At 58.0% G+C, this 27,865-nt stretch overlaps 1 protein-coding gene across 2 annotated transcripts; it reads right to left on the bottom strand.

Moving 5' to 3' along the window:
* Positions 1–62: 62 nt before the first annotated feature.
* Positions 63–27,865, bottom strand: MICALL1 (MICAL like 1). 2 transcript variants are annotated; one of them, XM_019961780.2, is made up of 16 exons: positions 27,425–27,865; positions 23,202–23,250; positions 22,590–22,731; positions 18,280–18,371; positions 17,076–17,218; positions 15,182–15,627; positions 13,003–13,060; positions 11,953–12,314; positions 10,144–10,559; positions 6,862–6,996; positions 6,184–6,310; positions 5,951–6,041; positions 5,724–5,797; positions 3,176–3,290; positions 2,958–3,004; positions 63–1,875 (listed from the first exon to the last, which is right to left on the bottom strand). In XM_019961780.2, exons 1-16 carry the CDS (start codon positions 27,568–27,570, stop codon positions 1,754–1,756), a joined length of 2,565 nt encoding a protein of 854 aa, XP_019817339.2. In that variant the 5' UTR covers positions 27,571–27,865; the 3' UTR covers positions 63–1,753. The 2 variants fall into 2 exon arrangements, with proteins under 2 accessions (XP_019817339.2, XP_019817340.2); XM_019961781.2 differs by having other exon boundaries at positions 18,280–18,368.

The following is a 27,865-nucleotide window of genomic DNA, read 5'->3' as shown; positions in this document are numbered from 1 at the left end:
ATGGTAGCACGTACCCTTGATTTCAGTTCAAGTCAGTTTTACAAAGTACACACACGCTCCACTGGATTTCCAGTTTCTTTTGAAAAATGCAAAGATCTGGCCCCACTGGGCCCACATCCCACAGGCTACAGTTGACTTGGGTGAGGGACAACCTCCCCCTCTGGTTGCAGTGTATCCACCCCAGTTCACCCCAGTCCCCACCACCCAGGTGTCCTGACACCAAGGCAGCCTGACGGGGCCGCCCCGCAGGACGCATCCAGCCTGGATTTGCCTGTGTCACCTGCCTGGCCCCCGAAAGGCGCTGGAGCTGGTGACTCCAGCGGCAGGTCAACAGGCCCATCAGGAAGGAGACGGTCAGAGGCGTCCGTCTGGTCCCTCTGGGAAGGAGGGAGAGACTGGTCCCTGCAGAAGAAGGCGTCCTGCCCGGGGGCAGGGAGAGAGGGGCCAGGGCCCCCGGCAGTGGACAGCCCCTCCACGCCCTCCTGGGTCAGCGGAGATGCCAGCCAAGAGGCACAGCGGAGGCAGGGAAGAAGGTAGGCCTGGCAAGGGGAGGGTGGCCCAGGGCTGCAAGGCACTGGCAGCTGAGGTGGTCTCTGTTTATTGTCAGTGAGGAAAACCCTCTCAAGTTAATACAGTGTGATCTTTCCCCAGAGGCGTGCCGAGGGAAGGGCCCTAAAGGCACCCCGGAAATAGCTTATGGCAACAGTGCTTTGCCCCAAGAGCTGCTGGGCACGTCCCCTGGGGCGAAGGTGCTGGTCCCCATCGGCTCCTCCTCTCCCACAGCCGTCTCGGGGTAAGCGGCCATTAGTCCTTCTGGAGGCGACAAAGTCGGGAGGGAGCAGACAACAGGCGCATGTGAGGAGACAGGCTGGCGCTGACCACCCAGGGGCGGGTCCGCCGCACCCCAGCCCTGGGGTGGCGGGGAGAGCCTACAGGAGGGGCCGGGGGCCACGGTGTGGGGTGAAGGGCCAGGGTTAGCACCTACAGGCAGCATGCCCGCCTGCTGCTGGTCTGGGGCCCGCCCGCCTCCCCCGAGGCCCTCCCTTGGGGGGCTCAGCTCTCAGGCACCCCACCCACCCAGCACCCTGTCTCGGGCAGGGACACTTCCTGCGGAATGAGGGGAGGTGAGGGATGCACCTCCTAAGACTTCAAGGAACAAAGGGAGGGGTCTGTCCATCAGGCCCCTTCGGGTCTTGAGGACACAGTAACTACCTCCAACTTTAATTAAGCGACTTCATAAATAGAGCTCCTGAGCGCGGAGAAAGAGAGGCAAGGCCGCCTGCCCTGACAGGACGACAGGGACTCAGACCCAGGACGGGGGGGAGCGGGAAGGGGCCAGTGTGGCCGAGCCTGGCTTGCTGACCTGCCCAGAGGGCAGGAGACCCAGGCCAGAGGGTCCACCACGGGCAGACCCCCATGGGCAGACAGACCCTCCGCTCCCCTCTGCACGTGGTACAGGAGCCAAGCAGGACCAAGGGCAGGGGCTCGTGGGATGAGACTCTGCTCGCTCCTGGGGTCAGTCACAGCATCTGGAGTCAGGGGAGCCAGGCAGGGGGCTCAGAGGAGAGGGAAGAAAAACTCTTTGGCCCAGACCAGCCAGAGGACCCTGAGGAAGGAGAGGCCATCACCCAGAGGCTCCCTCCCCTAAGTCATCTTTCCTCTCGACTGATCCTGAAGGGACACAGGAGCCCCACCCCCGCCCCGCAGAGCGCAGCCAGTGGAGGGTGGTATCCCCGGCTGGCAGCCCGCGACGTTAGCTCCTGTCTCCGGGGCACTTGCTCTTGGTATCACGCTTGTTTCCTAGCAGCTTCAGCACCTTCATGGTCTTGAACTTGCCCTTCTTCTTGCCCTCGGGCTCAGTCTCCTTCTGGAACTCTGCAGAAGGGAAAGCGCAGTCAATTGGGGCGGGAAAGGGCAGTCGATTGGGGTGGGAAAGGGCAGTCGACTGGAGCGGGCCAGGGAGTGGTAGTGATGGCCAGGGAGTGGCAGCCAACAGTCTCAGCCCACCACCACCACCACCACGTCGCCTGAAACCGTGGACATGTCCCTTCATCCTTTTGCGTCTCCAGTTCTTCACCTCTAGGACGGGACCCCACCCCTTCCCAGAATTTCGGCAGGGATCGGGAGATGAGCACTCATGAAGGCATTTGGGGAGCCCTAGAGCACGGCTGATGTTTTATCTCTAAAAGCCTCTATTCCCCTACAGCTCTGTGGCTCACAACACAAACACTGACTGTCAGAGCTAGAAGAAACCGCAGAAATCATCTGGCCCAGTCCCTCACTTATTATGGACAAGGAAAATGTGAGTTTGAAACAGATTACCACCAACCAAGCTCTTTGTGGGTGCCAGGCCATGGCTAAGTGGTTTATACAGGTTATCTCAGTCATCCTCAGCACCCACCCAGGAGGTGGGTGCCTCTGTCACCCCCATCCTGCAGACAAGGATAGTGAGGCCTGGAGGGGTGAAGCGCTGGCACAAAGCCACCAAGCTGGGACGTGTCAGAGCTGGGACCAGAATCCAGTCTAACTGGAGCCCAGACGGAACCACAAGGCCGCAAAATGAGTCACTGGGGGAACCAAGATAAGGCCCAGGCCTCCTGACTCCCAGTCCAGTGCTCTCTCAACAATTCTGGGCACTATCTTCTCCAAGGGCTGGGGGGGCAGGGGGGGTGACTGCTCTTTGAACCCACAGACCCCTCCTGAACCAGCTATGGATCTCAAGGAGGAATGCACAGCTCAAGGCAGACATGCCCTGGGAAATGGCCCTATAAGCCACCACCCTCCTTGTTGGTACCGTGGCATCCCACACCCATCTTCCTGGCCAAAGATGGCCTTCTTGGCAAAAGAAAGGCTTGCACACACTGTCCCTATGGGTGCCCCTTCCAACTCTGTGTTCAACCGGCTCCCCCCTACCCTGCAAGAGTTCAAACAGGCCAGAGCCCCAGGAGGGGCCTCACCTTTCTTCTTGATCATGGCTTCCAACATCTTATCTTCCTCTTCCTCCCTGAAATGAGACAGGGAAGCTGAGTGTCCCACAGGAGGAAGGGCCAGATAATCTCTCAGGCCCCTCCAGACTCTGAGTCCACACAGGTTGAGCAAGGGGGAGCTGGGATGGTTGGCAGTGAAGGTTTCATCCCCAAAGAAGCCCCGGGAACCCCGCCCCCAGCCAAGTCACCTCTGCCGGTCCTCATCCAGGCAGTTGACGATGGCGTTGCGCTGCTCGATGAGGGTCACGAGCTCTTGCATCAGCACCTTCTCTCGGCCCCGGTCCTCCTCTGTCCAGTCCTTTTCTGCTCAAGGAGAAAAGCCGGGGACATGAGGCCCAGGGAGCGAGGAACCTACGCCTAAGTGCTAAGGTGGCTGCAGACCAGCCCCACACTGGACATCATGAGGACAAGGAGGAGCCCAGATGAGTGGAGATTACAGTTTTTGGAGAAATAGAGGTTGTTGCAGAAGAGACAAAGAATACCAGTCTGCCTACCAAAGAAACTCTCCCAGGGGGGCTCCAAGAGGACCAGTACAATACAGGCTCTGAGAACAGAGACCAGCACAGGCCCAAGAGTTTCCCATTTATGTTCATGCGTTCATGCAACCAGTGTTCACCAAGTCGTTTCTTGGGGGAGGCAGGATTCAGGCTGGGCCTGCTGAGAGTTTCCGATGGCGGGCTGGCTGGAGTGGGGAGATATCAGGGAACCCCAGGGAGAACACATAGGAGAAGCAGTGTGACCCAAGAGGCATCCTCGGACATCCATCTAATGCCAGGAAGGAGGGTGGACTAGAACGGACCCTGGGGGTTGGGAGACCTGCCAGGAAGTGTCTCTGATATCTCAGACACCTGCTGCCCTCCCCGCCAGTCTCCTGATTTCAAGAACCCAGGCCATCCCATAGAACAAGAGCCTCAGAGACCCACCTGCTCCTTGGTATTCCTCTGACCCAGCCTGCAGACTTCTGGGGGACGGATGCCCCCACATATGACCTTCCTTCTACAACATCTGCCACTACAGGCCTCCTCACCCCTCAGCCATGCCCCAAACCCACACCGCCTCCTCTTGCCAAAACAGACCAATGGCGCAGCATAGTTCTGGGGACAATGTGGGTTTCAGAGTCATCACTCCAGTTCAAAACCTACTCTGCTGTTTCTCAAATCTGGGTAAGTTATGTCTGCAACCTACATGGGGGAAAACTGAGGCTCAGGGAAGCTAAGTCCTTGACCAGTGTCACACTGCAAGGGTGGAGCCAGTGCCTATTTCCGGGCAGCCCCATATCCCCAAGCTACAGCCCTTACAGTGTCTTACGGATCTCCAGCCCACCTGGGGCCTTTAAACCAGTATCACCCTCCAAAGGCGACAACCAGGACAGGAAGACAAGCCCAGGATGCACTGCCGTCTCACACAGGACTGCAGTAGTAACACACACACAAAAAGCCCAGGGCCAGGCTGGCCTGGAGAACAGAGGTGCGGGCCCCTCTCTGGCCACAAGGTGTCGCTGCGGCTCCCTCGGCATGGTGGCCACGCCCCAGCCTCCGGAGATTTGGGAATGACTCACAGAGGGCAGTGGAGGGCTGGGACATTCTGTGACTTCCCCAGGGGCATTCCTGACTCTGGGTCTCATCCAGCCTCCAGAGCTGCCCAGTCAATGGGAAAGCAGGGCTACCATCCCAGCCAGGAGGAGGGACTGCGTGTGTGCAGGCACACGGCCAAGTCAGACTCGGAAAGAAGCCCGGCTCCCCCACCAAGGGGATAGACTCAAACTCTCTGGCTCTCCATTTCCTCATCTGTTCAATGGGAAACAATGATTCCTAACCACCTGGGCCAGAGGAAGTGGTCAAAAGCCCTGGCTCCTGCCTCTGAACGTGCCAGAGTCCTGCGGTCTCTCTCAGCCCACATCTGTGCTTCACACCATGTCGTGGCCAGACCCCAACTTGGTCACGTAGTAAGCATCAGCCCCTCTGAGGGCGCAGTGCATTTCTACATCCCATCTTCTGGTCCTGAGAACACCCTCCCAGGTGGGCACCTCTGCTCCTGTGTCACACGTGGAGCCACTGAGACTGCGTGCCAAGCCTGGGATGTGCAGCCAACACACATCGTACGGGCACCGGCAAGTCCCCGCAGCGCACAGGGCGGTGGGCTCCACGCCCGGCCCCTCCCCCACCCTCCCTGTCCCCGCAGCGCACAGGACGGTGGGCTCCACGCCCGGCCCCGCCCCCACCCTCCCTCCCAGAGTCGCTCTGAGCCACGCTGTGCAGGGGGCCCTCCCACTGGCCCTCCCTGCACCAGCAGAGTCCTGCCACGCTCTGACCTGACGGCCATGAGCCCAGAGCTGCCCCAGGACAGACACACGCTCTCCCTCACCCATTGAGGCAGCCCAGGGCCCTGGAGGCTGACCGCCCCCAACCCTACACCCCCAGGACCTACCCACCCACACCTTCGGGGGGGGAGGGGGCCAAAAAAGGTCAGTCTGCTCCTGGCCTTGGAGAGCTCCCTGCAGGCCTGTCATCCGACACACAGATGTCACAGCCCCATGCGGGTCCCCTCTCCCGTCTTGGCTTGAGTCTATTAACCCCCTATTAGGACCCAGACAGCACCTTCCGCCATGTCCTCTGGCCCTCTCCCACAGTCTGCCCAGGCCTCCCCATCAGGGCTCTGTCCATCCTTCCCAGCCCACGCCTCCGTGTCACCAGGCCCCAGGGCAGGTGACCGGGGTCGGGGAGTGGCCGCCATCACCTGGCTTGTTGAGAAGGCACCGGAGCTCGTACTCCACGTCGGCCTGCCGCTGCTCCAGGTTCTGCTGCTTGAAGCTGGAAGGTGGGAAGAAGGTGACTGTTAGTTCTGCCCTGGCTGCCTGCCCTGCCCTGAGCTGATGCGGCAAGAAAGCGAAGATTCTCAGTCCTGAGCTCTGTGGATTCAGGGTCAGGAGAGCCAGGCGGGGACGGAGGGGAGGCAGGACTCACACGTAGATGAGCTCGGACTCCCGCCGAACCAGCAGGTGCTTCTCGTGGATGAGCTTGAACCAGTCCACCAGCATGTCATCTTCACGGCCCTCTGCAAGCCAGGTGCTCACTGAGGCCAGGGCTGGCAATCGTCCCCATCCTCGAAGGAGCCATGGAGGCTCCCACCCTGGGGAAGAGGCTTCCCCCACCTGAGTGCCCCCCACCCCCTGCCAAGCCCCCCACAGCCCCCACACCGTTCACTCCACCACGCAGCTTCTCCTCCAGCAGGACCCCACGGTGTTCCAGGGCATCCAGCTGGCGCTCGATGGTGTCTATCTCTCCATGGATATCCTCCTCGGGGATGTACTGGTCGGACTGGACCTGCCCAACAGTGCCCAGTCACCTGCGATCAGCCCGCCCTCCCACCTGTCTGCCACCAGGAGCCTCCCTCTGGCCAGTGCTGGCCTCCCAGGCTCTGTCCCACACCCCATGCCCTGGATCCCAGTGCCATCAGGCATGCCCAGAGGGTGACACAACTTTCTGCCTCTCTTGGCAATTTCCTCCCCTCCTCTGCCACTCCAGAAAGGACATCATAATATGAGAAAGTGACCCAAAGGAGAGAGAAACCAAGAACACTCTTAAGCTGTTTAAGTAGAAGTATGTCATGTGAACGCTTTGATCCTTGCACTATTATTAGTAACCATTTAAATGGATCACCCAGTGCTTTTGGTCAGAGCAGCTGATGTGCTCAAAATTCTCCCTGGCTGCAAGTCAGATCTCCCACCTGGGCCTCCCAGGCACGCCCCCTCCCACCTCTCAGGGAAGCTGCCCAGACGGACCACCCTGTCACAGGGTCCCACAGGAAGCCTGAGGCCGCCAAGGCACGGGGCCAGAGCCCAGGCAGACAGGTATCTGGGGCTCCCAGCAGATACCTTGCGTTTGATGAGTGGGAAGCCATGTCCTGGGGCAGGTGGTCTCGCTGGCTTTGAGCCCTTGGTGGCCTTCTTTACACTTGGGGATGCTGTAGGTGACGGTTTCCGGTTAAAAGGATTCTCCTTGCAAGAAGACTAAAGGCAGGGAAACATGACAGAAGATATTAATAAGTCAGGAAGGAGCAGTAGGACCCTGGGGGCTTGATCACGTGGGACCACGGAAAGCAGGGCGGGTGGGAATCAGGCAGAATCTCCCAGCATCCACTCTGAGGCTCCCCGTCATTCAACAAAGACTTCCACTTCCCAGCACCTCTCACGTGCAGCTGCCACACTGGGTACTTTTCTCCATGCCTGTCTAATTCCCACAACCACTCCACAAAGTGGGTCGTGTCTGCCCATCTTACAGGTGAGGAAACTCAAGTTTGGAGGGGTTAAGTAATTGGCCCATGGTCATGTTCTTCCCAAGGGCCCAAGCTGGAGTGTGACTTGGTCTGTTTCAGGCCAGGCAGCCCTCCGGCGCTGAGGGCAGTGGTCAGGACGTGCAATTTAGGGCAGGACGAAGCAACAGTAGCTCACCCAGGCCTCACAAACACCCCTTTCCCAGCAGGGATTACGGGGCTCAGCGCCTTGCCCAGGGTCGCCCAGCCAGGAAGTACAAAAGTGGGATCCCGCTTTCAGTAGAGGGAGGCAGCCTCTGCCCTACCCAGGAAAGGCCCCCATCCTACACTGCTCCTCCCCAGGGAGATCTCTGTCCCTTTCTGAGGCCAGCAGAGCGGGCAGGCCCAGCACAGAAACAGGCCCTGCCTGCCATGAGGGCAGTGCCAGCATCTTCCCACCACTTCCCCCAGCTCATCAGAAACAGGCGTCCCTGAGGCCACGGAGTGCTCCCAGGAGTGCGGACCTGGCCTTCCAAGAGCTGGGGGAGGAGGGGGGAGGGGAGAGCTGCTCACCTCACCTATGCCAGCCGCTCAGGTGGGGGACGGGGAGTTCTTTGAGGCTGGAAGTTGCTCTGGGAGCTGACGCAGGAGTCCAGGTGCGGCTGGGAGGAGACAGTCTGGTCCCCACAGGGTAGCACCCACCCAAGGGCCTTGTCTCCTGCCCTCACTGTCTCAGATTCCCTCCGAGTCCTACGGTGAGGGTAAGGGATGGGGCACCCCAGAAGGAAGCCCCCCTGGGGCTCTGCCCTCACCCTCCACAATCGAACCTGGAGCAGCTCAGCAAGGTCAGACAGCCCGAAGGCCCCAAGTCCCTCAAAGGTTCTCGGCCACAGAACTTCAAACCAACCCCTTCACACACCCCAGGGCAGGAAATGGGCAGCTGCCTGTAGGGGGGATGGGGGGATTCAAAATCAGCTCTCTCCTCCACCCCCTGACCAAAGAACCCTGGGACCCCTAAGAGCATATGGAGGCCCAGAGAAAAGGCGGGACCTTGTCCAAGTCACACAGCAGGTGGTGACAGTTGGGCTGGGGGTGGTCACCCAGACCAAAGAAGGGTAAATGACATTTGAAAGGTGCACAAACCAACAGCTCAGGCTCCTCTGCAGACTTATCCCGTCAGGCTGGTCAGATCAGGACTACAGCCGGCCTGGAGCCACCCTCCATCCAGGGCGGGTGAGCCCCGGGCCCTCAGAGGACTGCAGAGTGCGGGAGAAAGTGCAGGATCAGAACCTGCTGGTGGACTTCCCCGGTGGTCCAGTGGTTAAGAATCCGTTTACCAATGCAGGGGACTCGGGTTCGATCCCTGGTCCAGGAAGATTCCACATGCCTCGGAGCAGCCGAGCCTGTGCACCACAACTACCGAAGCCCACACTCTCGGGCCCGCGTTCTGCAACACCTGAAGCCCATGCGCCTAGAGCCTATGCTCGGCCACAAGAGAAGCCACCGCACTGAGAAGCCGGCACATCGCAACAGAGTAGCCCCCGCGCCTGCAACTGGAGAAAGCCCGGGCGCGGCAAAAAAGACCCAATACAACCAAAAATAATTAATAGTTTTTTAAAAAAGAACCTGGTGGCTCCGGGACTTCCCTATTGGTTCAGTGGCTAAGACTCTGCAGGGGGGCCCAGGCGCAATCTCTGGTCAGAGAACTCGATCCCACATGAAGCAACGAAGAGTTTGCATGGCGCAACTAAAGACCCCACGTGTCGCAGCTAAGACCTGGCACAGCCAAATAAATAAATATTAAAAAAAAAAAAAAAAAAAGACCCTGGTGGCACAAAGGGACTCTGGTCCTTTAATAAATATTAAAAAAAAAAAAAGAGAGAAAAGACCCTGATGGCGCAAAGAGAGACCTCTTGGTAAACTAGGTGCCCAGAGGAATGTCCTGCCCCCGGTGACCCCTGGTTCTTGGCAGGGCCCTGAGAAACAGGTGCTCCACCAGTCACAAAGGTCATCTGGAAAACGAGCTGCCTGGGGTGGGTGCCCACTGCAGCCCCCAGAGGGGACAGAGTGTGGGGCCAGCCTGGGAGGGGGCCTGGGAAGGGAGCGGCAGCAGGGGTCGTCTGTACCCCCGCAGTAGCCACCGCAGAAGCTCCCAGTAAAGCCATTTCCTGGGCCCTCTGCCTGTTGAGAGCTGACCCCTCCTCTACAAGTCCATCCCACTACAAACTCCATACAAGGCACAGTCGTCTCGGTACCCCACCCCCAACTTGGCTGTGAGCACCTGCAGACAAGGACCACCACAGCCATCACCCCGGGAGCCCAGGCCAGCCCATGCACACAGGAGCCACTCAATGAACACCATCAGCCCCGTTCTATAGGAGGGGAGACTGAGGTCTCTGGAGAAGGAACACCACCCCAAGAAGAGCATCATCCCCTCCCCTCTGTGCTCTCTACCCCAGGTGGATGGACAATCGTCTAGGCCTGTCTCCCTGAGCAGAGGGTGAGCCCCTGGAGGGCAAGGACAGGGTCTCAATGATGCTGTGCCAGGTTCTGGCACAAATAGGGCTTCAGTGAATGGAAAGCAGACAGAGGATGTGTGGGTGAGTGGAGGCTGGTGTGCGTGTCTCCAACGGGCACGTGCATGGGCTCGGCAGGTAAATTAGAGCTGGATGCCTCAAGACACGGAAGGTCGGGCCAGTGGACAGCTGAACAGATGAACAGGAGGTCTGGCCAGCAGATGAAAGGATGTTGAGAGGGAGCTGTGCCTCAATGCATGGAGTGATGAATGGCCAGATGGCAGAGCCAAGGTCACCCCACACGTCAGGGCCAGCGACGATGGCCAGCCCTGGACATTCCTGCCCCGAGACCAGGCCCACATCCACCAGACAGGACAGCAGACACTCACCTTCACCTGCAGCTGCGGGGATGAGGTTCCAGGGGAAGGTGCAGGGCTCTTGTCTCCAACCAGCACGAGGGGGGTGGGGGCAGTGCCACTGCAGGGCTTGGCTGGCGGGGGACCCGGGCTGCCCCTGCTATTGGGGGCAAGCCCAGGGCTGGCTTGAGGCGTCCGGTCCATGCTGGGCTGCACCAGCTCCCCAGAAGAGGACAGGGAGGAGTTGGCAGAGAGGCTGGCAGAGGTCCCAGGGGTGCCAGGGGCATGGACAGCAGGCTCTGAGGAGCTCTTGGGCACGACGGGCGGTTCCAGGAGCTCCTCACTGGGGGCCTGGCTGGAGCTCTCGGACGACAGGCTCTCTACGCTGAGGGCTGGCGACGGGGTAGCCGAGGGCGGCTCCGAGCGGGACAGGCGGGAGGCGTGGAGAGCTGCACAAACCAAACCGCAAGTGGGTGCCGAGCGAGGGGCCAGAGACAGGCCCTCTGGCCTCACCTGACACTTCGCTCTCGACGTGAAGTGAGAGGTGGCCCAGGAAACCCAAGTCCTCCACATCCAGGCAGGCAGGCCGGAGCCTCAAGGATAGCAGAGGTGGGACAGGACCAAGGTCACTGGCAGGCAGATCACCCAAATTCATCCCGCACACTCTGGGCTCTGGCCTGTGCCTCGTGGTGCAGCTGTAGCCCTGGTTTCCTTATGGCTCTTGCTTCCTCCTCTAGCGTGGCTGCAGCCTCCGCTTCCCCTCCCACGTCTGATCTGACCCAAAGAAAGCCGAATTGAAAAGGCAAAAAGGCCTCGCACTGAGCAGAGGTGGAGGGAAAGCAACAGGGGAGGAGGAGCAGGCGGCTCCCGGCCAGGCACTGCCCTGCGCCACTTTCAGCCTCAAGGATGACGGATGCCACACTTCAAAGTATCATCTGTGCTTTCCAGGTGAGAGGACAGACTTGGAGAGAAAGGCTGGGATTGGACCCAGCTGTGTCTGACTCAGAGCTCATCCCATTGGCTGCCTCCACCATCTGCCCACCACCTCCAATCAGCCAACCCACCAGGCTCAGCTGGAGGGTCCCAGGGCCCTAGCAGGGGTTGGGGGGGGCCTGGACCACTTGAGCACCGGCCTCCTGTCATCTCTAGAGTGCTCTCGGCCTCACTGTCTGAGGGACTCCCACTGAGGTCTCCAAGGCAGCTGGAGCCCCGCCGTGATGGAAGGGGACCGGCACTGGGCCCGAGAAGACTGCAGGATGGTGAGAGGGAGGGCCAGGCGGAGGGAGGCACAGCGCCCGGGACCTGGCCCACCACCTCCATCTTCCGGGGAGGCTGAGGACACACACAGGGGACGAACCGCTCAGAGTCACTAGCGCCCGAGTCCCACAGCCAGGTCAGAGCCTCAGGCGCCTGGAACTGGAGGGCAGAGACTGGACGGGCAGGACTGGAGCTAACCCTGTCGCGCACCTTCCCCAAGCCTGACTCTGTGTTAATAAGCACATCAATGGCTAACACATTTAATTCTCACAACCATCCTACAAGGTGGGTTATGAAGGGTTGAGAGTAGAGTTGAGAGCCTGGGTTCAAATTCTGCCTCCACTGCTTAAGTGCTGTGCGGCTTTGAGCAAGTCACTCACCCTCTCTGTGCCTCAGTTTCCTCACCTGCAAAACAGAGTACGCTACCTACCCCACGGGTTTGCTCTGATTAACTGAGGGCACACACGGCGCCTGACCTGGACGGGGTGTCCCACCACACCCCTGCCCTTCCCGGGCCCTGCACTCACCCAGGTGCCCAACCCCAGGGTCCCAGCTCTCCGGGGAGCTCCCAGGAATGGCACTCACTGAGGGGGGACGTGCTGGGTGCTCGCGGGGCAGGGCGCTTCTTCGTCTTGGGGCTGCTCGTGGGGGTGATGCCATACCAGGGGTGCAGCGACTTGGGTGTGGACTCCGGGGGGGTCGGGGCAGGGCCGGGGGCCGGGCTGGGTGCAGCAGGGGGCTCTTCCTCCTCTTCCTCAAAGGGGTTGTAGGGCTTGGGCTCCGGGCCCCGTGGGGCTGCTTTGTCCACACCCCCGTTCTCCACCTGCCTGCCTTCCTGGCCCGGCGGCGGCCCGGGGCTGCTGCTCGGGGGCAGGGGGGCTGGCTTCTTCTTTGGCTCTGCCTGCACCAGTGTGATCCACGGCGGGTCTTTCCTGGGGGCTGGCGTCCTGGACGGAGGCCAAGAAGAGGTAGAACCGATGAGCAGGCAAGGAGGGGCAGCGTCCTTCTCTCCCCGGACAGTGCATCCCACAGCGGGTGGGTCAGACACGGCACCCTTCCCCTCTCCCACCCCAGCCTGGTGGGGCCTGTCTGGGCCCAAAGCCCAAATGGAAAGAGTGGGGGTCCCTCTCTCTTCCCCTCCCTCTGCCTCTCTTTGTCTCTCTCCACCCCCTGCCCTCTTGTCCAGGGACCATTCAGGGAAAGCACAGCTCCCAAAGAAGAACTGGAAATCGAGGTTCCTCGCCTGTGACATGGGGTTCCAGGGGGTGGAGGCTCTGAGTCTGGCATACAATGGAGCTTTGCTGGGTCTTTCTATACTCTGCTACTGACTCTTAAAACTACTCTAGGAGGCCTAGGCCTCCCACACTCCAGACGCAGTGCAGGCTTGGGGAGATTAAGGGACCCCCGAGGCAGCCTGCTACCAGGCCTTGCCGCCCACGGGGAGAGGGGTCCCGGGGGAGCCACACAGGAAGGGGGTGTGGCCACAGGCTCCTGCCCACCAGAGAGGAGCACCCCCCCCTTTGCGGGAGGGGGCGCTGGTGGGTCACATGGCCTTATTGCCGACCCAGACCCCCAAGGGGTATTCCCACCCCCCCTACCCCACCAGGGCCCTGAAAGCCCTCGGAGCCAGCGTACCTCTCTGACAGCTTGGGGGTCCCTCTGGGCTTGGGGATGGGGGGTTCTTGCAGCTTCCCTAGGTGGGAGAGGAGAGTGAGACAGGCCTTCATGGGCGGCTGTGAGCCAAGTGGTAGAGTGGAACAGTCAGGGAGCCAACCTCAGTGCCTGCCTCAGCTAGGAGTGCCCTTCCATCCCACCCGGCAGGTAGTGGACTCCAGGTGGCCATGGCAACTTCCCCTGCACCCTTGCGCCTCCCCAGCCCAGCGCTCGGGGAGATTAGATAAAACACCAGAGGTAACAGGTAGAGAAGGTCAGAGCCACAAGGCCAGGACACCTGGAGAGTGTATTTCAGTTAAGGAAGGGGAACCCAAGTGCCCCTCTGACACTTCTCCAAAGTGGACAGGAAATACTGTCTCAACTCAGCGCGAGGTCACCTCCTCCCGAAAGCCTCCCCTGACTCCCCAGTGTCCTCCGTGAATTCCACAGTAGCCTCTGCTCCTCTGTTTTTTTCCCCCCTTAGGAATGTTTGACTCTCTATTCCTTCATGTAATACAATTTAGAATCAACTTCAATTTCCTCAAAAAAAAAAACGTCTACCAAAAACCTCACAGTTAAACAAAAGGGTAAAATAAATATAACATGAAGTAGAACAGGATTCCACAGCGCATGTAACTTTTTAAATAAAGTACACAATTCTGTGACATTGAGTACATTCATCTTATACTTGTGTGATTCTTTTAATATTTTCTCATTAGACAATTTTATTACCTGAAAATAACGTTTTCTTTCTTTCTCATTCTTTATTCTGGTGTTTTGCAGCTGACTAGGGCCTCCAGTACAACAAGGAGCAGAACCACTGACACTGGGCACTGTCGTCCAGGCCCCAGACATTCCTTACTCCTGTCTCCTACTCCTTCCTAGTCCCTGGACCCTTCATCAGTGAAATAAATCACTGGTATCCTGAATGCTCCCTTCACAGTCTGGTGCTAGCAACCTGACTGTCCCCTGAAGACACAGTTTTCCCTGCAACCGCTCAAGTCAGGCTGTGTCTTCTCCCATGGCCCTAGTGCCACTGAGTGTGGGGATGGGGCAGGGTCCTCCTTGCCCCCCACTGCTTCTTTCTGTGCACCCCCTTTTCTCCCCTCAAGTTTCAGCTCTGAATCTCCTTTCATCAGATCATACCACCACCCACTACCCCTCATTATTGCTGTTGCTTAGTCACTAAGTCGTGTCCGACTCTTTGCGACACCATGGACTGTAGCCTGCCAGGCTCCTCTGCCCATGGGATTTCCCAGGCGAGAGTACTGGAGTGGGTTGCCATTTCCTTCTCCATGCTCCTCCATCTAAAAAGACTTCTTACATTCTACCGAAATCCTTGTGTGTGTGTGTGTGTGTGTGTCTGTCTGTCTGTCTGTCTGTCTTTCCCTTGAGACCGGCAGCGCCTCCGAGGCACAAATAGGTCTGAACGCCCAGCTCAGGAACCAGTCTCCATGAGCGTGGAACAGAACAAGCCCCAGAGGGAGGAAACCAGGGAGCCTCCCTCCCCCAGGCCTCTACAGATAAGAGTTGCCCAGCATGTCTCGGGTTGCAAAGAACCTTGTTCCTATGAGCTCATGAAGCCCAGGGAGGTCACGTGGGAAGATTCTATGGGGCGGGGTGGTGAGGCAGAGATCTCTACTGCAGGGCAGGAGGTCAGGCTGGGGAGCACCCCAGGGTACACCTGACCAGGGGACACAGCTTCCCCCGCCCCCCAGCCCCTGAGCAGCCCCTGCCAGACACCCAGATGTAGACAAACACACAGGCTGGGCATGGGGGGAGGTCACCTGAGTGTGGACACACAGAGTCCCAGACACACTGGGGACACAGGCACTGTGGTGTGCACTCGCTACACGCCCCGAAACTGAAGCTCACAAGACAGACACAAAAGAACACACGCCTGGGGCACACAGAAGGGGGCGGTCCAGGCCGGAGGCGGGGTTCTACGTCCCATCCCCCAGCACGGAGAACAGAGCGTGCAGAGGGGCCTCGGTGACAACTTGCTGCATGAATTAGTAACCTCAGTGCCACAGCCGCCCCCGGCATATCCATCACACACAGGCACAGACAGTGTGGCCCCACGGATACTCCCCGGCACAGGGACATTTAAACAGCAGCCACACCGCAGGGAGCACCCAGCCCCAACGGGATCCCCGCTCACCGTTCACCAGGCCGCTGCCGCCTCCCTGCTCCACCAAGTTCTCCTGCTGCAGACTGGACCGGGGCCGGGGGGTGGGGGGCGTCGGGGCTGTGCTCTCGGAGGCCTTCCTGGGGGCGGGTGTGGGGCGGCTGGCCGGGGGGCTGGCCAGCTCCTGTGGTCTGCCGGGAACCCGGGGCTTGGTGGGGACCTGGGGTCGGCCCTCGGGGCTGGCCTTGGGCACATCCGCCTCGGCTCCTGCAGTCGCCTTAGGGCTGGGGCTGCCGCCCTCCACCTCCTTGGCTTCTTCTGTAAGTTGCTGCTGCTTTGGCTGTGGCGGGGTTCCAGGCCTGGCCCCTGACCGCCCACTGGGGCCCAGTCTGGCACAGTGCTCTGCACACACGAAGGTGCCCTCCTCTGGCCCATTCCTGTAAGCTCCGGGGAGCAGGGTGCTGGAACACCGCCGACACCTGCCAGCGAGAAGAGGGGTGGCGGGGGGGTCAACATAACCAGCCCAGGGTGCTGGCTACCCCTTCTCCAGCAGCCAAAGCTGTACCTTCTCCTCCTCCCGGCTGCCAGCCGGATCCTGTCTCAGTACTCATAACTTGCCCGCGGAAAAGGAAAAAGGTAACTGTCAGAATCAGAGCAGAACAATAAAACCACGTGAAAGCAACACCATAGTTGTGAAACATGCCTTCAGTTTCTGCTGCAAGAGGAAGCAAAGGTTCCCCCCTCGAGGTTCCATCCAGTATGCAAGCCACCGCTCATTAGTGCCTCAAAAAATCACTTTAGTGGTTTGCAACCAACCATTTGTTTTGTTTTTCTATGAAACAGAATAAAGTACCATGTAACAGAGTGCATCACACTTGTTTTATGAACCTAATTCCGGTTGTGTATCTATTTACGCAAATTTGATTTCACGGATGTACCTACGACTGGTCACGGTGTCAAACGTGCCTTACTGATGGTTACCATAGAAAGATTTTAAAACACTGTCCTGACAGCCAGACATGACAGCGTCAATGCAGTGGTTCCTTCTCTCAAGATTTTGGCCCTCATGACACCTCAGTTCTGCAATCAGGTGCCTGGGTTTCAGGTCCAGCCACTACACCTGAACGTACGGGCACGCACACACACACACACACACACCCATAGCTGAATACATGCTATAACTCCCGTTCACTGGTTTTCATTGAATACATGCTATAACTCCCGTTCACTGGTTTTCACTGAATACATGCTATAACTCCCGTTCACTGTTTTTCACTGAATACATGCTATAACTCCCGTTCACTGGTTTTCACTGAATACATGCTATAACTCCCGTTCACTGGTTTTCACTGAATACATGCTATAACTCCCGTTCACTGGTTTTCACTGAATACATGCTATAACTCCCGTTCACTGGTTTTCATTGAATACATGCTATAACTCCCGTTCACTGGTTTTCATTGACTATTCAGCTGTAACACGGTTTCCATACATTCTCCAAGCTATTTATATATTCCCTGCCTCTTACTCAAGTTTCTTTAAACTGTCACTTCCCCCGGGAACCACACATTCAAAGCAAGTTGTTACTATGATTTTTTTAACTGCTTTCTTTTTAGAAAACACAAAAGCAAAATAAAACAGAAGAGAAAACTACAAGTAAAATGAAAATTTTAAAAGTGCTTTCTTTTCTCCAGGCTTTTAAAGCCTATTCTGTACCTTGATCAGCATCAGGTACTTAGTCTCGAAGAGCTCTGGCCCCGTTTCTGTCTCTACTTCTGGGACTGAGCCAATAATGTTCTCCCTTCACCAGTTTGTTTGTTCATCAGTAAAATGGCGATAAGAAAGATGCTCCAGCACGAAGAGCGTGGCGAGGGGCCTGGCAGCCCGCGGTGCTGACTCTCGGGGCGCCCCCGCCCCGCCCGCTCACCGGAAGCAGTGCCGGTGGTACAGCTTGCCGTCGGCCAGGTAACGCTGCACCAGGTGCACGTGCTGCTGGCAGGCAGCGCACGTGCTGCTGGGGGTCCGGTGGGAGCCCTGCTTCGACAGGCTGCCCGAGGAGCACTCCTCACCCTGCAGGGAATGGGGTGCGGTTAGGGTCGCCAGCCCTTTCAAGAACACACCCTGTTTCCCCGCTCTAATGGTGGCCGTCCCCCGAGTGTGCACGGTGCTATCCGCTCCACTAGAGCCCCGGAGGGGCAGAGGGTGGGAGACTGTCAATGTTTCACCCCTGAGGAAGCCCAGAAAGGGAAAGACTTGCTCAAGCTCACTGAGTCAGGATGGAAACAAAAAAAGCTTGGCTTCCAGTTTCTGGGGCTCTCTCTGCAGGAAGGCAGCTTCTGGCTGTATGAGCCTTTCTCCTGTCCCTGCAGGTGAACCTTCCCTGACAGATGACTGTCCTCCGAGGCCCACCTTGACTGCCTCTGTCTCCCCAACCAGAGCCAAGTAGATTTAAATCTGTTTCTCAGCTTCTAAGCACCGTGACCTTGAGCAAGCTGCTTCCATCTCTGGGCCTTGGGTCCGCACCTGCCCAGTGGAATTCTATAACCCCGCCTGTCTCAGCCCCGCACATGCTCACTGGGCACCTACCCTGGGCCAGGCTCCCTGCCCCTTAGGAGCTCCTCCAGCAAGCACTAGATGGGAGCAGGTGGGGAAAGCCCTTTGCATGCTGGGAAGTGCTGTCCAGATGTGAAAGTCTGGGATCACCCCATGAGATGTCGGAACTGACAGCGTGACCCGCACTTCCCAGCTGAGAGATCTTGGACAAGAGGCCAAACCTCTTGGGGCTTCAGTGTCCTTCTCGGTACATCAGACACAATACCCGCCTCCCAGGGTTGTTGGGAGGAGTAAGCGGAATCAGGTTAGGAGGTTGACAGTTCAGTCTCCTGAGAATCAAGGGAAGACTCTGCTGTATGGTATGTGTCAGTCTTGCCAGTCCCATGATGGAGGGTCAGTGCCCTGGATGCTCTGTGCCCCTCCCGGGTCTGCCGTCTCCTGCCCCTGCCCTCTGCCCTGACCTATGAACCTCTACTTCCAAAGCCAGCGGGAAAGGGCCTGAGAACACCCACTGAACCCGGCAGTGGCAGCTGTCCCCGCCCCCACCCTCACTTCCCCAGCCCCCAGAAACTGCCTACCTGAGCCCTGTCTCCTGGGTCCGCGGGAGTAGATGCCTCGGATGGCGGGGAGGACAGCACCAGGCCCTTTCTGGGTGATGAGACACCGGCTGCTGAGAGACCAGAGAGGGGGGCCTTGAGGCAGCTGGAGACTCTGGAGGCCCAACCTGGCCTGAGCTTTGGGCTCCCCGGCCACCACTTGAGGGTGAACCACCCGAGGCAGTGGGACCAGGCTCCCATTTCACACAGACACATGGGACGCCTCTGCTGCCAAGCTAAGTGCGGAGGGCAAGGTACCCAACCTCGCCGAGCCTCCACAGAGTGGGACGTGCATCCCACCAGCCAGAGCAGTGTGAACAGTAAGCCATGAGGACAGCACAGGACCAACGGTGCCCAGTATGTGAAAGGACAGGTGGCTTCCTTCCCACCAGGCTTAGCGGGTGAAGGAAAGGAGAGGGGAGGAACCACACAGTGCCAGCCTGAAGCTTCAGGAAGATGGGTTGGCTCCCTGGGAGCTCCTGAGGAGCTGCCCTGCCCCTGCCCAGGTGGCCAGTTGCAGCCCTGAACCCTGCCTGCATGCCCTCCAGCTGGAAGAAACCTAGCCCTTACCCCACCCGCCTCCTCCAAGACTGCCCCGTCATTACTTCGGCAAATCTCCACTGAGCACCTACTCTGTACCCAGGGATTAAAATAATGCCCACAAATTCAGAGAACTGTATACAAAAAGAAAACAAAGTCAATGCTGCTATATGATAATTCTTAAAAATAAAATCCAGGGAGTTTTCTGGTGGTCCAGTGCGCTTTAGGACTCTGTGCTTCCACTGCACAGGGCACAAGATCCACCCCCGGTTGGGGAGCTAAGATCCCGCAAGCTGTCAACCAAAAAAAAAAAAAATCCAACTTCCTTACTGGGGTCATAATCCATTAACAGACCCTGAAATCAACTGAGTGGACTGTAACCAGCATATTGTAAAGATGAATTAGAAGAAAATATCCGCAGGTATCTCGTATTGTAAGGGGAGAATGTGTACATCAACATGGATTCTAATGGGAAACACATTGCTCACCATGAGTCATGGTCAAAAATTTGCGGCCCACTCTATCTCCCACCGTACCCCCTACCGTCCTCACCTCCTCCTTCCCCCTCACTCCCCTGGAGCACACAGGCCCCTTGCTTCCCCCTTGCCTGGAATATTCCTCTCCAGATCTTCACACGACTTCCTTCTCCTCCTTATTCAAAGTTGAGCTCAACTGTCACCTCCTCAGAGAGGCCCTCCCTGACTACTCACCAAAAATAGCCACTTCCTCCTCTCATTGCTTTCTATACCATTACCTTATTTTGTTTCCTTATCCGGCTCATCTGAAACTACATTCACTCCTTTGTTCTCTCTCCCTCGCCCATCCTTTAGACCGCAAGCTCTGAGTCTGTGTCATTCTCAGCTCTCTCCCTAGCACCTCACACGGTGCCGGGCACACAGTAGAAGTGAAAGAAATATTTGTTAAATGAATGAGTAAGTGCCAGGTGCTGGAGTCAGGCAGCTGTGGACTCAACAGAGATGGTCTACAGGGGAAAGAAGAGTAATCGAGATACTGTGACCAGAGTCTTATGCGTTCACCATGCGGTATGGAGCTACAAGAGCACCTGGAGTACCTCAGGACAGGCTGCTTGGAGGAGGCAAAATGTGGAGATGAGAGGATGAGTAGGAAAGAATGTGCCAGGGCACAGGAGGCAGGGGACAGGGACCAGAGGATCACCATGATGAAAGACTTGAGCAGTAAAGGAATGTGATATATTCAGAGCAGCACAGGAAATTCAGTGTGACTACAACCCGGGGCAATGAGTGGCTTAAGCTAAGTGGGGAGAGGCCCTCAGGAGCCTGGCTAAGAAACTGGGCTTCATCCTGATAATACCGCCCTTGTCACCCTAGGGTGGGGCAGGTGGGGGGTACCCCTCCTCTGATTCCCTCAGCCACTGGGCTTCCTTCCCTCACACACTGGTTCTAGATTCCACGGCGGCTCCTGGAGGTCAGGGGTCAGCTGATGTGCCCAAGATCACCAGCAACCACAGAGCTCTGGCATGAGATGAACAGGCAGCACGGCACGGTGGTATCTCAGCTACGGCCAGCTTCCCAAGGTACCCAGTGCAGAGACAGTCAAGCCTGGGCAAATTTACCCTTGAAGTCCCTTCCCTGGCCCAGAGAGTACAGAACACGACCATCTGGTGCAGGCTAAATGCCAGCTTCGCCTCCAGGGCTGGAACACCTCCCTGCACCTCCTCTGGTTGAGCAGCAGGTGGGATAAAAATGTTCTGCATTTAGGGACCAATTTGCATGGAAAGCACAAGCTGTGCCTTTAGTGACAAGAAATCTCCGCAGGCCCACAGGGTGCTCTCACCCAGGCACAGCTGGGGGAACTGGGTCACCTCAGTGACCTCACCCCCAGGATGCCTGGTGAGGCATACTATTACCAAGGGTCCTCGCCACCCACCCACCCACCCACAGGGTCCCAGGAGGTGGCCCTCCAAAGAAGAGCTTAGTAGAGGGAGACTGGGGTTCGGCCACCAGGAACACTCCAGAAGAAAAGACTGAACTGTGATTCTAGGTGAGCAAGCTAAACTCTAACCAGTGGATAAAAATAATAATAATAATAGTAACCCTGGGTCCTAAAGAAGGGCCAGGCACAGGTTCACGCTTCCTCACTTACTCTCATCAACCCTGTGAGGTGGGCGCTGTTCTTTCCTCTTTTTTAAATTTATTATTTACTTATCTGTCTGTGCCAGGTCCCAGGTGGCTCAGTGGGTAAAGAATCTACCTGCAACGCAGGAGATGCAAGTTTGATCCCTGGATCGGGAAGATTCCCTGGAGGAGGAAATGGCAACCCATTCCAATATTCGTGTCTGGAGGATTCCATGGACAGAGGAGCCTGGTAGGCTACAGTTCATGGGGTCGCAAAGAACTGGACACGACTGAAGCGACTGAGCACCTGGATTTTAGCTGTGGTACACGGGATCTTTAGCTGGTGACATGCAAACTCTTAGCTGTGGGAGCGTAGCCACTGAATCACCAGGGAAGTCCCCTGGGCGCTATTCTGTCCTCACTGCAAAGGGAACCCTAAGCTGAGAGGTGACCACGTGACCCACTGTCACCCAGACAGTAAAAGGCACCAGGCTGCCTCTCATCAAAGACTCAGCAGTTGAGAAATACTTTCATTTTGATTTCTAGTCAAATACACAGAATGTTATTTGTTCAATTATAATATTAATCCCTAGCATTATGGGAAAGATGGGGAGTAACAGAGTATTTTAATTTTCAAATTGTTACGCTTTTTTCTATGTTCCAAATTTTCTACAGTAAGCATGTGTTACTCCAAACAAACCAAAAACACCCTGACTTTTTTTTTTAAGAGATGGGATAAGACTGTCCACATGGAGAGCAGAGGCAGGAGGAAGGAATGACATGGCAGGGCCCACAGGACCCATGACAGCCGTGACACAGTGCAGGAGTTAGGACACCCGGATTTGGTTTTCCAGCTGTGTGACCTTGAGCTCCTCGCTTCCCCTCTCTGAGCCCATGTCCTCTCCACGGAAGGTTAGGGTCTAAGAGAGATTCTTGCATGGGGACGCTCCATGCAGAAGATTCAGTAGCCACCTGACTCAGGGCAGAGAAATACCCTTGTATCCCCCACCCCCATTCCTTTACCCCACCTCCCACAATTCCCCAGCTTCTCAGTTCTCAGCCCGTGAAGGTCACTGCTGGGAAAGATGAAGCCAAATAGCCCCACAGGATCACTGCCTGGCTGGAGAGAAAAAAACCCAGGGAAGTGTCTGTAAACAGGAAGTGAGGGTAGGAGCCAGCGAGGTGAACTCCCAGACAGCGGATAAACTTGCCCTGCTTTGTCTCCTCTGACACTATTGTTTTGTTTTGCTTTTTACTTTTTTGCCAAGACCACATGGCTTGCAGGATCCTAATTCCCTGACCCAGGATGGAACCCAAGCCCCCAGCAGTGGAAACTAGGGGTCCTAGCCACACGCCCGCCAAGGGAAGTCCCTCTTCTGCCATTATTTTGCTCAGTGACTAGCTCACTTGTTTGTGGTCTGTCTCTCCCACCAGACTGTGAGCTCCTTGAGGGCAGTGATCTCCTTCACAGCTGTAATCCCTGGGGGCCCAGCCCAGTGTTATTTTACTCATAAATATTTCAGTGAGTGGATGAATGATGGTGAATGAATGATGGGCTGCCTGCCTGCACCCTGTCTTCAGCTCAGAAAACAGATGATACACTCCCAGGGCCCCGCCCCTAAGGAGGGTACCCTCTCACCTGGGGCACCCTCTCACCTGGGCCGGAGCCAGCGAAGTGGTTGTAATACTGGGACACGTAGGTCATGATGCTGAGGCAATCGGGGACACTCATGGAGACCATGTCATTGGGATCCAGGAGGGCAGGGATGCCCAGCTCCTTCTCGGCCACTTCAAAGGCCTGGGGTGGGGGCAGATGTCAGGGTCAGGGAAGGTTTGGGGTAGGGGAGAGGGGTGGGGATGGGGGCAGGTGTAGGGGAGGGAGAAGTTGGGCAGGGTGGGAATCAGAAGCAGCCACAGCAGTAAGAGGAAGAGGAGGCAGGGTCAGGGGGTGCCACCCTGCATAGGCCCAGCCTCATTCCAAGGGATGAGGGGGCCAGGGCAGGGGTGACTGGGCTCCCCGCAGCTCTGGCCCCACACTGTGACCTGGAGTGGGGAAGGGCTGGTGTTCCAGGCACAAGCCAGACAGAAGGGAGCAGGGGCTGGGGAGAAGAGCAGCCAGGGCCCCAGGGCAGGACAGCTGCTCCAGGAGCCCCTTGATCGGCTCCTGTTCCGCAAGACCCCTGCCCTCCAATAAACACCCCCCGCCCCGCCCCTGCCCCGCACAACACACAGCCTCATCGTGGGCTTCTATCTGCCTGGGGGACTCACCAAACGGTTATTCTCGAAGACATTGTCCTTGGAAAGTGAATCAAAATCTCTGCAAGAGAAAAGGGGTCGGGGGGGAGGAGCACTGAGCAGGGGGCAGGGCCATGGGTGTAGAGTGACCAGGGGAGGTGACCTTATCCCAACTAGCCTGGGCTTCAGCAGGGTTCGGGGAGGCATCCGTGGGCTGTCGAGGAGGAAACTGAGGCAACAAGCACAGGCTAAAAGAGTAGGGGTGGCCAGGTGGGAGAGAGGAAGAGCTCATTGTCCCAGGAGGCCTCCAGGTAGAGGCTGGAAATCCACGCGGAAGGGGTGGGGCTGAAAAAGTCCCAGCTTCAAGTTTATCCCCCAAGAAGCCATGTCCTGACTCGGTGGCAAACATAAACAGTAAGACCAAGTCCAAGGCTGGTCACGAGAGGGACAGCCATGGATTGCTGACCTCACTCTGGGCACTGGGCTGAGCGCCTGCCTTCAATTTGTCTTCAGCTCTACTTGGCAGGTATTCACCCCACTTTACAGATGGGGACACTGAGGTCCAGAGAGAGGAAGCCACTGTGGGGAGAGGTAGCCACTGTGGGAATCTGCATTTCTCGTCCTTCCACTGCATGCCACAAACCTGGAGAAGCCACCCCAGCTTCCTGAACCCCTAACCCAGCCCAAAGAGGAATGTTGTTTTAATGGGGCCAGGAATAGAACAAGTCTGAACCAGCCTGGAAATGGTATATTCTCCAGAGCTGCCGGCACTAAATGGCTGGCTGACCCAGCTGGGCCGCTCCTGGGGGAACCCTCCGTGGGGGAACAGCGAAGGGTGTCCCAGTTTCTTAGCTGGGACAGGTGAGAAGTGGCAGGGCCTGCCAGGGGACCCTAGCTGTGGGTATCCCCACTCCCCACCTGCCCGCTCCAGCTGCTGGAGCGGCTGAAACCGGTGGAGGAGGCCCAGCCTGCTTGCTCAGCAGCCTCCTGGGTCTTGTCCTTCTATGGCTGAAAACTGCAGCCTGACTGCTTGAGAGACGTGGGCCCAGAGGCCGCAGCCGGCCAGCGCGGCCTCCCAAGTCTGGGTCCTAGGCCCTGCTCTTCCAGGCCAGGCCTCGTGACCTGGGGCGAGTCAACAGTCCTTGCGGCCTTTGTGTTCCCATCTGCAAACTGGGGGAAGCCTCGTACCACCTCCCAGGTTGGTGGGGAGGACCGGGATGGGTGGAGGCAGGCCTTGCAGATGCAAGAGAGCCCTCGTCCTCCTGCTCACCTACAGGCAGAGTCCAAGGTGCCGTGAACCCTGGGCCGAGATAGGAGGGGGTCGCTTGCAAGCTGTCCCAAGGCCCAGGGTCGGGTGGGCTGGGAGGCGGAGGGGGCTGTGTATGCACTTCAGCTCCATTTTCCACCTCTGGCCAGGCTGCTTCCTCCTCCCCTCAACTGGGTCCCTAACTCCTCCCCCTGCTTCGCCACTGCCTCAGAGTGTGACCCTGAGCAAGCTACACACAACCTCTCTAAACCTTGGGGTGAGGGTTAGGGTTGTGATACCACCCCAGCTCCCAACAAAAGCCTGTTCTGAGGCCAAATGAGACAAAAGCAACTTGTCAGGGCCCTGGACTGCAGTCGCCCCAGCAGTGTTCCTTCAAGGCTGGGGTCACATTTTTGTTCACCCCATGCACCCAACACTCTCCACACTGCCTGGTACTCAGTAGGCGCTCCATGAATGTCTACTGAATGCGTACATGATGGCAACAGCGTGAAAACTGTAAAGGTCCCCAGGATGCTACAATTTTTCCTCTGCTTCTTCTCCCTCCCCCACCTTGGCCCCTAATCAACACCTGGGGTTGGGAAGCCTATTTCCTGAGAGTTTTCAAAGGCCTGGGAAGTTCTATTTGGCCATGGGGGAGATGAGGAGCACAAAAATGAAACCCACCTGGTCCTGCCCGCAAGGGAGCTTAAAGATGCCTCAACTGGGAAAGGGCGGATGGGCCAGCCACCCCCCACCCCCAGCAGAGGCCTGGGCCCACCACTCCAGCAGCCTGAACCACTTAAGAAGATAGTGCTTGTCCGCACCCCTACCCCAGCCCTATTCTCACAGAGATCTTCCCCTACCCATCACTGAGGTCCTCTCTGTGCCTCACGTAGGACCTGGGCCTCAAGTTTTTATCCTGTGCAATGGGCTGGCAGCCCAGATGCTGGCCTGCCTTGCAAATGAATGATTGGACCTGATTCCGGATCTCTTCTCAAGAGGGAAGCCCCCCTCTGCTCCACACTAATGCCACGTCCCTCCCTGTGGCCCCACCCACCCTCCTTGGCCTGCAGGAGGCCCTAAGCACTCTGGCCCAGCCACATGTCCTGGTTTTCCCCGCCCTGTGCTACGGCCTCCAACAGCGCTGCCTGTATCTCTGCTCAGGATATCCTCTCTGCCTGGGAGGCCCTTCCCTGGCCCGGCTCCTGCGATCTCCTTGAAGGTGAGGTGACCAGGCCACCCCAGCCTGGCCCTCTGACACAGCACTTCCCACGTGGACTTCTCAGCACTGCTTATATGTCTATCACCCCCACAGGCCATAGGAGACTGTGTAGGGTTTGTCTCTTGGTTGATTGGAAACTATTTCCATTACCAGGTTCAGTGCCCAGCACAGAGTATAACTCTGCAGACACTTCTGGGAATAAGTGAAAGAATAAGACACTTGCATCATCCCTTCCTGCCTAATAACACTACTTACAATCACTAATGTTAACTGAACGTTCATCCTCACAACAATCCTGGGAGGTTAGGTCTTATTGCCAAACCCACTTTACAGGTGAGGAAACTGATGCCCGATGGGATCTACTAGTTTTGCCACACCTAGGACACGGAGGAGCTGACCACAAACCAAGCAGCCTGCATTCTGTGGCTGGCAGGCTCAAGTCCATGATGTAGCTTAGCTTGACACTTGAGTCGTTTCACACACTGGCCCTGCCTCACCACCTGCCCTCCAGCCAAAACAGAAGACCCCTGCAGGCCTCCACTCTAATTTGTGGGTCCAGTCTGGGTGCCCTTCTTCTCCATCTTCAAGCCCTGGCTCCTAAGCCCCCTTACCCCATGTCACATACCCCACGGCAGACAGTGGCCCACCTACATCTCCATCTCACTTCTACACCCACACCCTCTCCTCCAGGGCCCACCCCAGGGCCTGATCCACCACCCGCAGACACGGTACCACGTGGTACAGAATACACTAAGGGCACCTGCGCTATCGAACCTTGAGGTCATCCTTCCCTTCCTTCTCTCCTTCATCAAAGCCTCCCAGGTGCTGTCTTTGGGGAGCACAGGTCTGAAGGTGGAACAGACACACAAAAGGTTCCAGACCCTGCCAGGGAAGCCCCATCCGAGGGGCTGTAAGCAAGACAGGCAAGGACCATGACTCTTGTCCCCAGTTTGCAGATGAGACCAGAAGTACAAGGAACAGCAAGTGCCAGATAAGCATGTAGTGTTTTATGAATGAATGAGTGGAAGAGGTTCCAGGGCCCCAGGTAGAGGGAGCAGAAACCCCAAGTCAACTTCTCCAATGGAGCCTGGGAACTGGGCAACTGAGGGCAAGAAGGGGCCATTTCACACCCTGGAGCAGCCCTTTAGGGGTTGCTCATTCAGCCTCCCTGCCCCATGGAGGACAGCTGGGTCACGAGGCACACGCCTGGGAGGCAGGGCTGTGTCCTGGGGGGAGGGGTTTTCCATCCATTCATCTGACCTCTGCTAACGTAGGGACTCCTCTGTGCCAGGCACTGTGCTAGTGCCCTGGAGAAGAGATGGCCCAGGGGAATCAAAGCAAGGGGGCCCCACAAAGAGAACGGGAACCTCAATGCCGAACGGGTAGGGGGCTGCTCAGAGCTCCTGTTTAGTGTAAGAAAGGCCCAGGGTCCCGGAGGAGGGCGCGGGTGCCTTTTCAAAGAGTCAATGCCTGGGGGGCTTCGGTGTCCCTTTGGCGGAAATCAGTGCCCTGTGGGCGGGGCCAGGCCTCCGGTAGAGGGACCAGCACGCGGGGCGGGTTCAGTGTTCCAGTGGGCGGGGTCAGGGGCCAAGTGGGGGAGGGGTGCCCTGGATCGGAGGGTCTCGGCGTCCCGCAAGTCGCCGGGGGCCCGCCGAAGGGTGGGCGTCTCGGCCTCTGGGGGCGGCGTCTGCCACCGCCCCGGCTCCGCGTCACTGAGGGGGGCGGGGGGTCCCCAGCAACGAGCCCGCGCCGCCCTGCGCCCCGGCCGCCCGCCCTCCCGGCACTCACAGCAGGTCGGGCCGGTGCCGGTGCAGAATGGCGCAGAAGGCCAGGCCGTCCCGGAAGGAGCTGCTAAGGTCGCGGATGTCCACGCCGCGGTAGCCCTCGCACTGGCGGCGGCACCAGGCCAGAAGCGCGCCCCGCGGCCCCGCCATGAGCTGCGCGGGGCTCGGGCCCGGGGACTTCACCCGCAGACTCGGCTCGGGCCGGTTTCCGGCTGCGGCTGCAGCTGGGCTCTGCCCCGGCGCCGCTAGGAGCTCGGGGCGCGACCCGCGGGCGGCGGGCTCTAAGGCGGGGAGGAGGCGGGGCCGCGGCCTGGGAGTCCTCGCTCGGGCTCCCGGCGCAGGGTCCTGGCTCGGCTGCCGGCTGCCCGCCCGGACCTGCCCAAGCGGCCGCCGCCCGCGTGGCCCGGCCCGGCCGGCCGCCGCCGCCTACTCACCGCCGCCCGCT

Source organism: Bos indicus, chromosome 5 (genome assembly GCF_029378745.1).
Source record: "Bos indicus isolate NIAB-ARS_2022 breed Sahiwal x Tharparkar chromosome 5, NIAB-ARS_B.indTharparkar_mat_pri_1.0, whole genome shotgun sequence".
Lineage (NCBI taxonomy): Eukaryota > Metazoa > Chordata > Mammalia > Artiodactyla > Bovidae > Bos > Bos indicus.
This window is presented reverse-complemented; position numbering and strand designations above follow the sequence as displayed.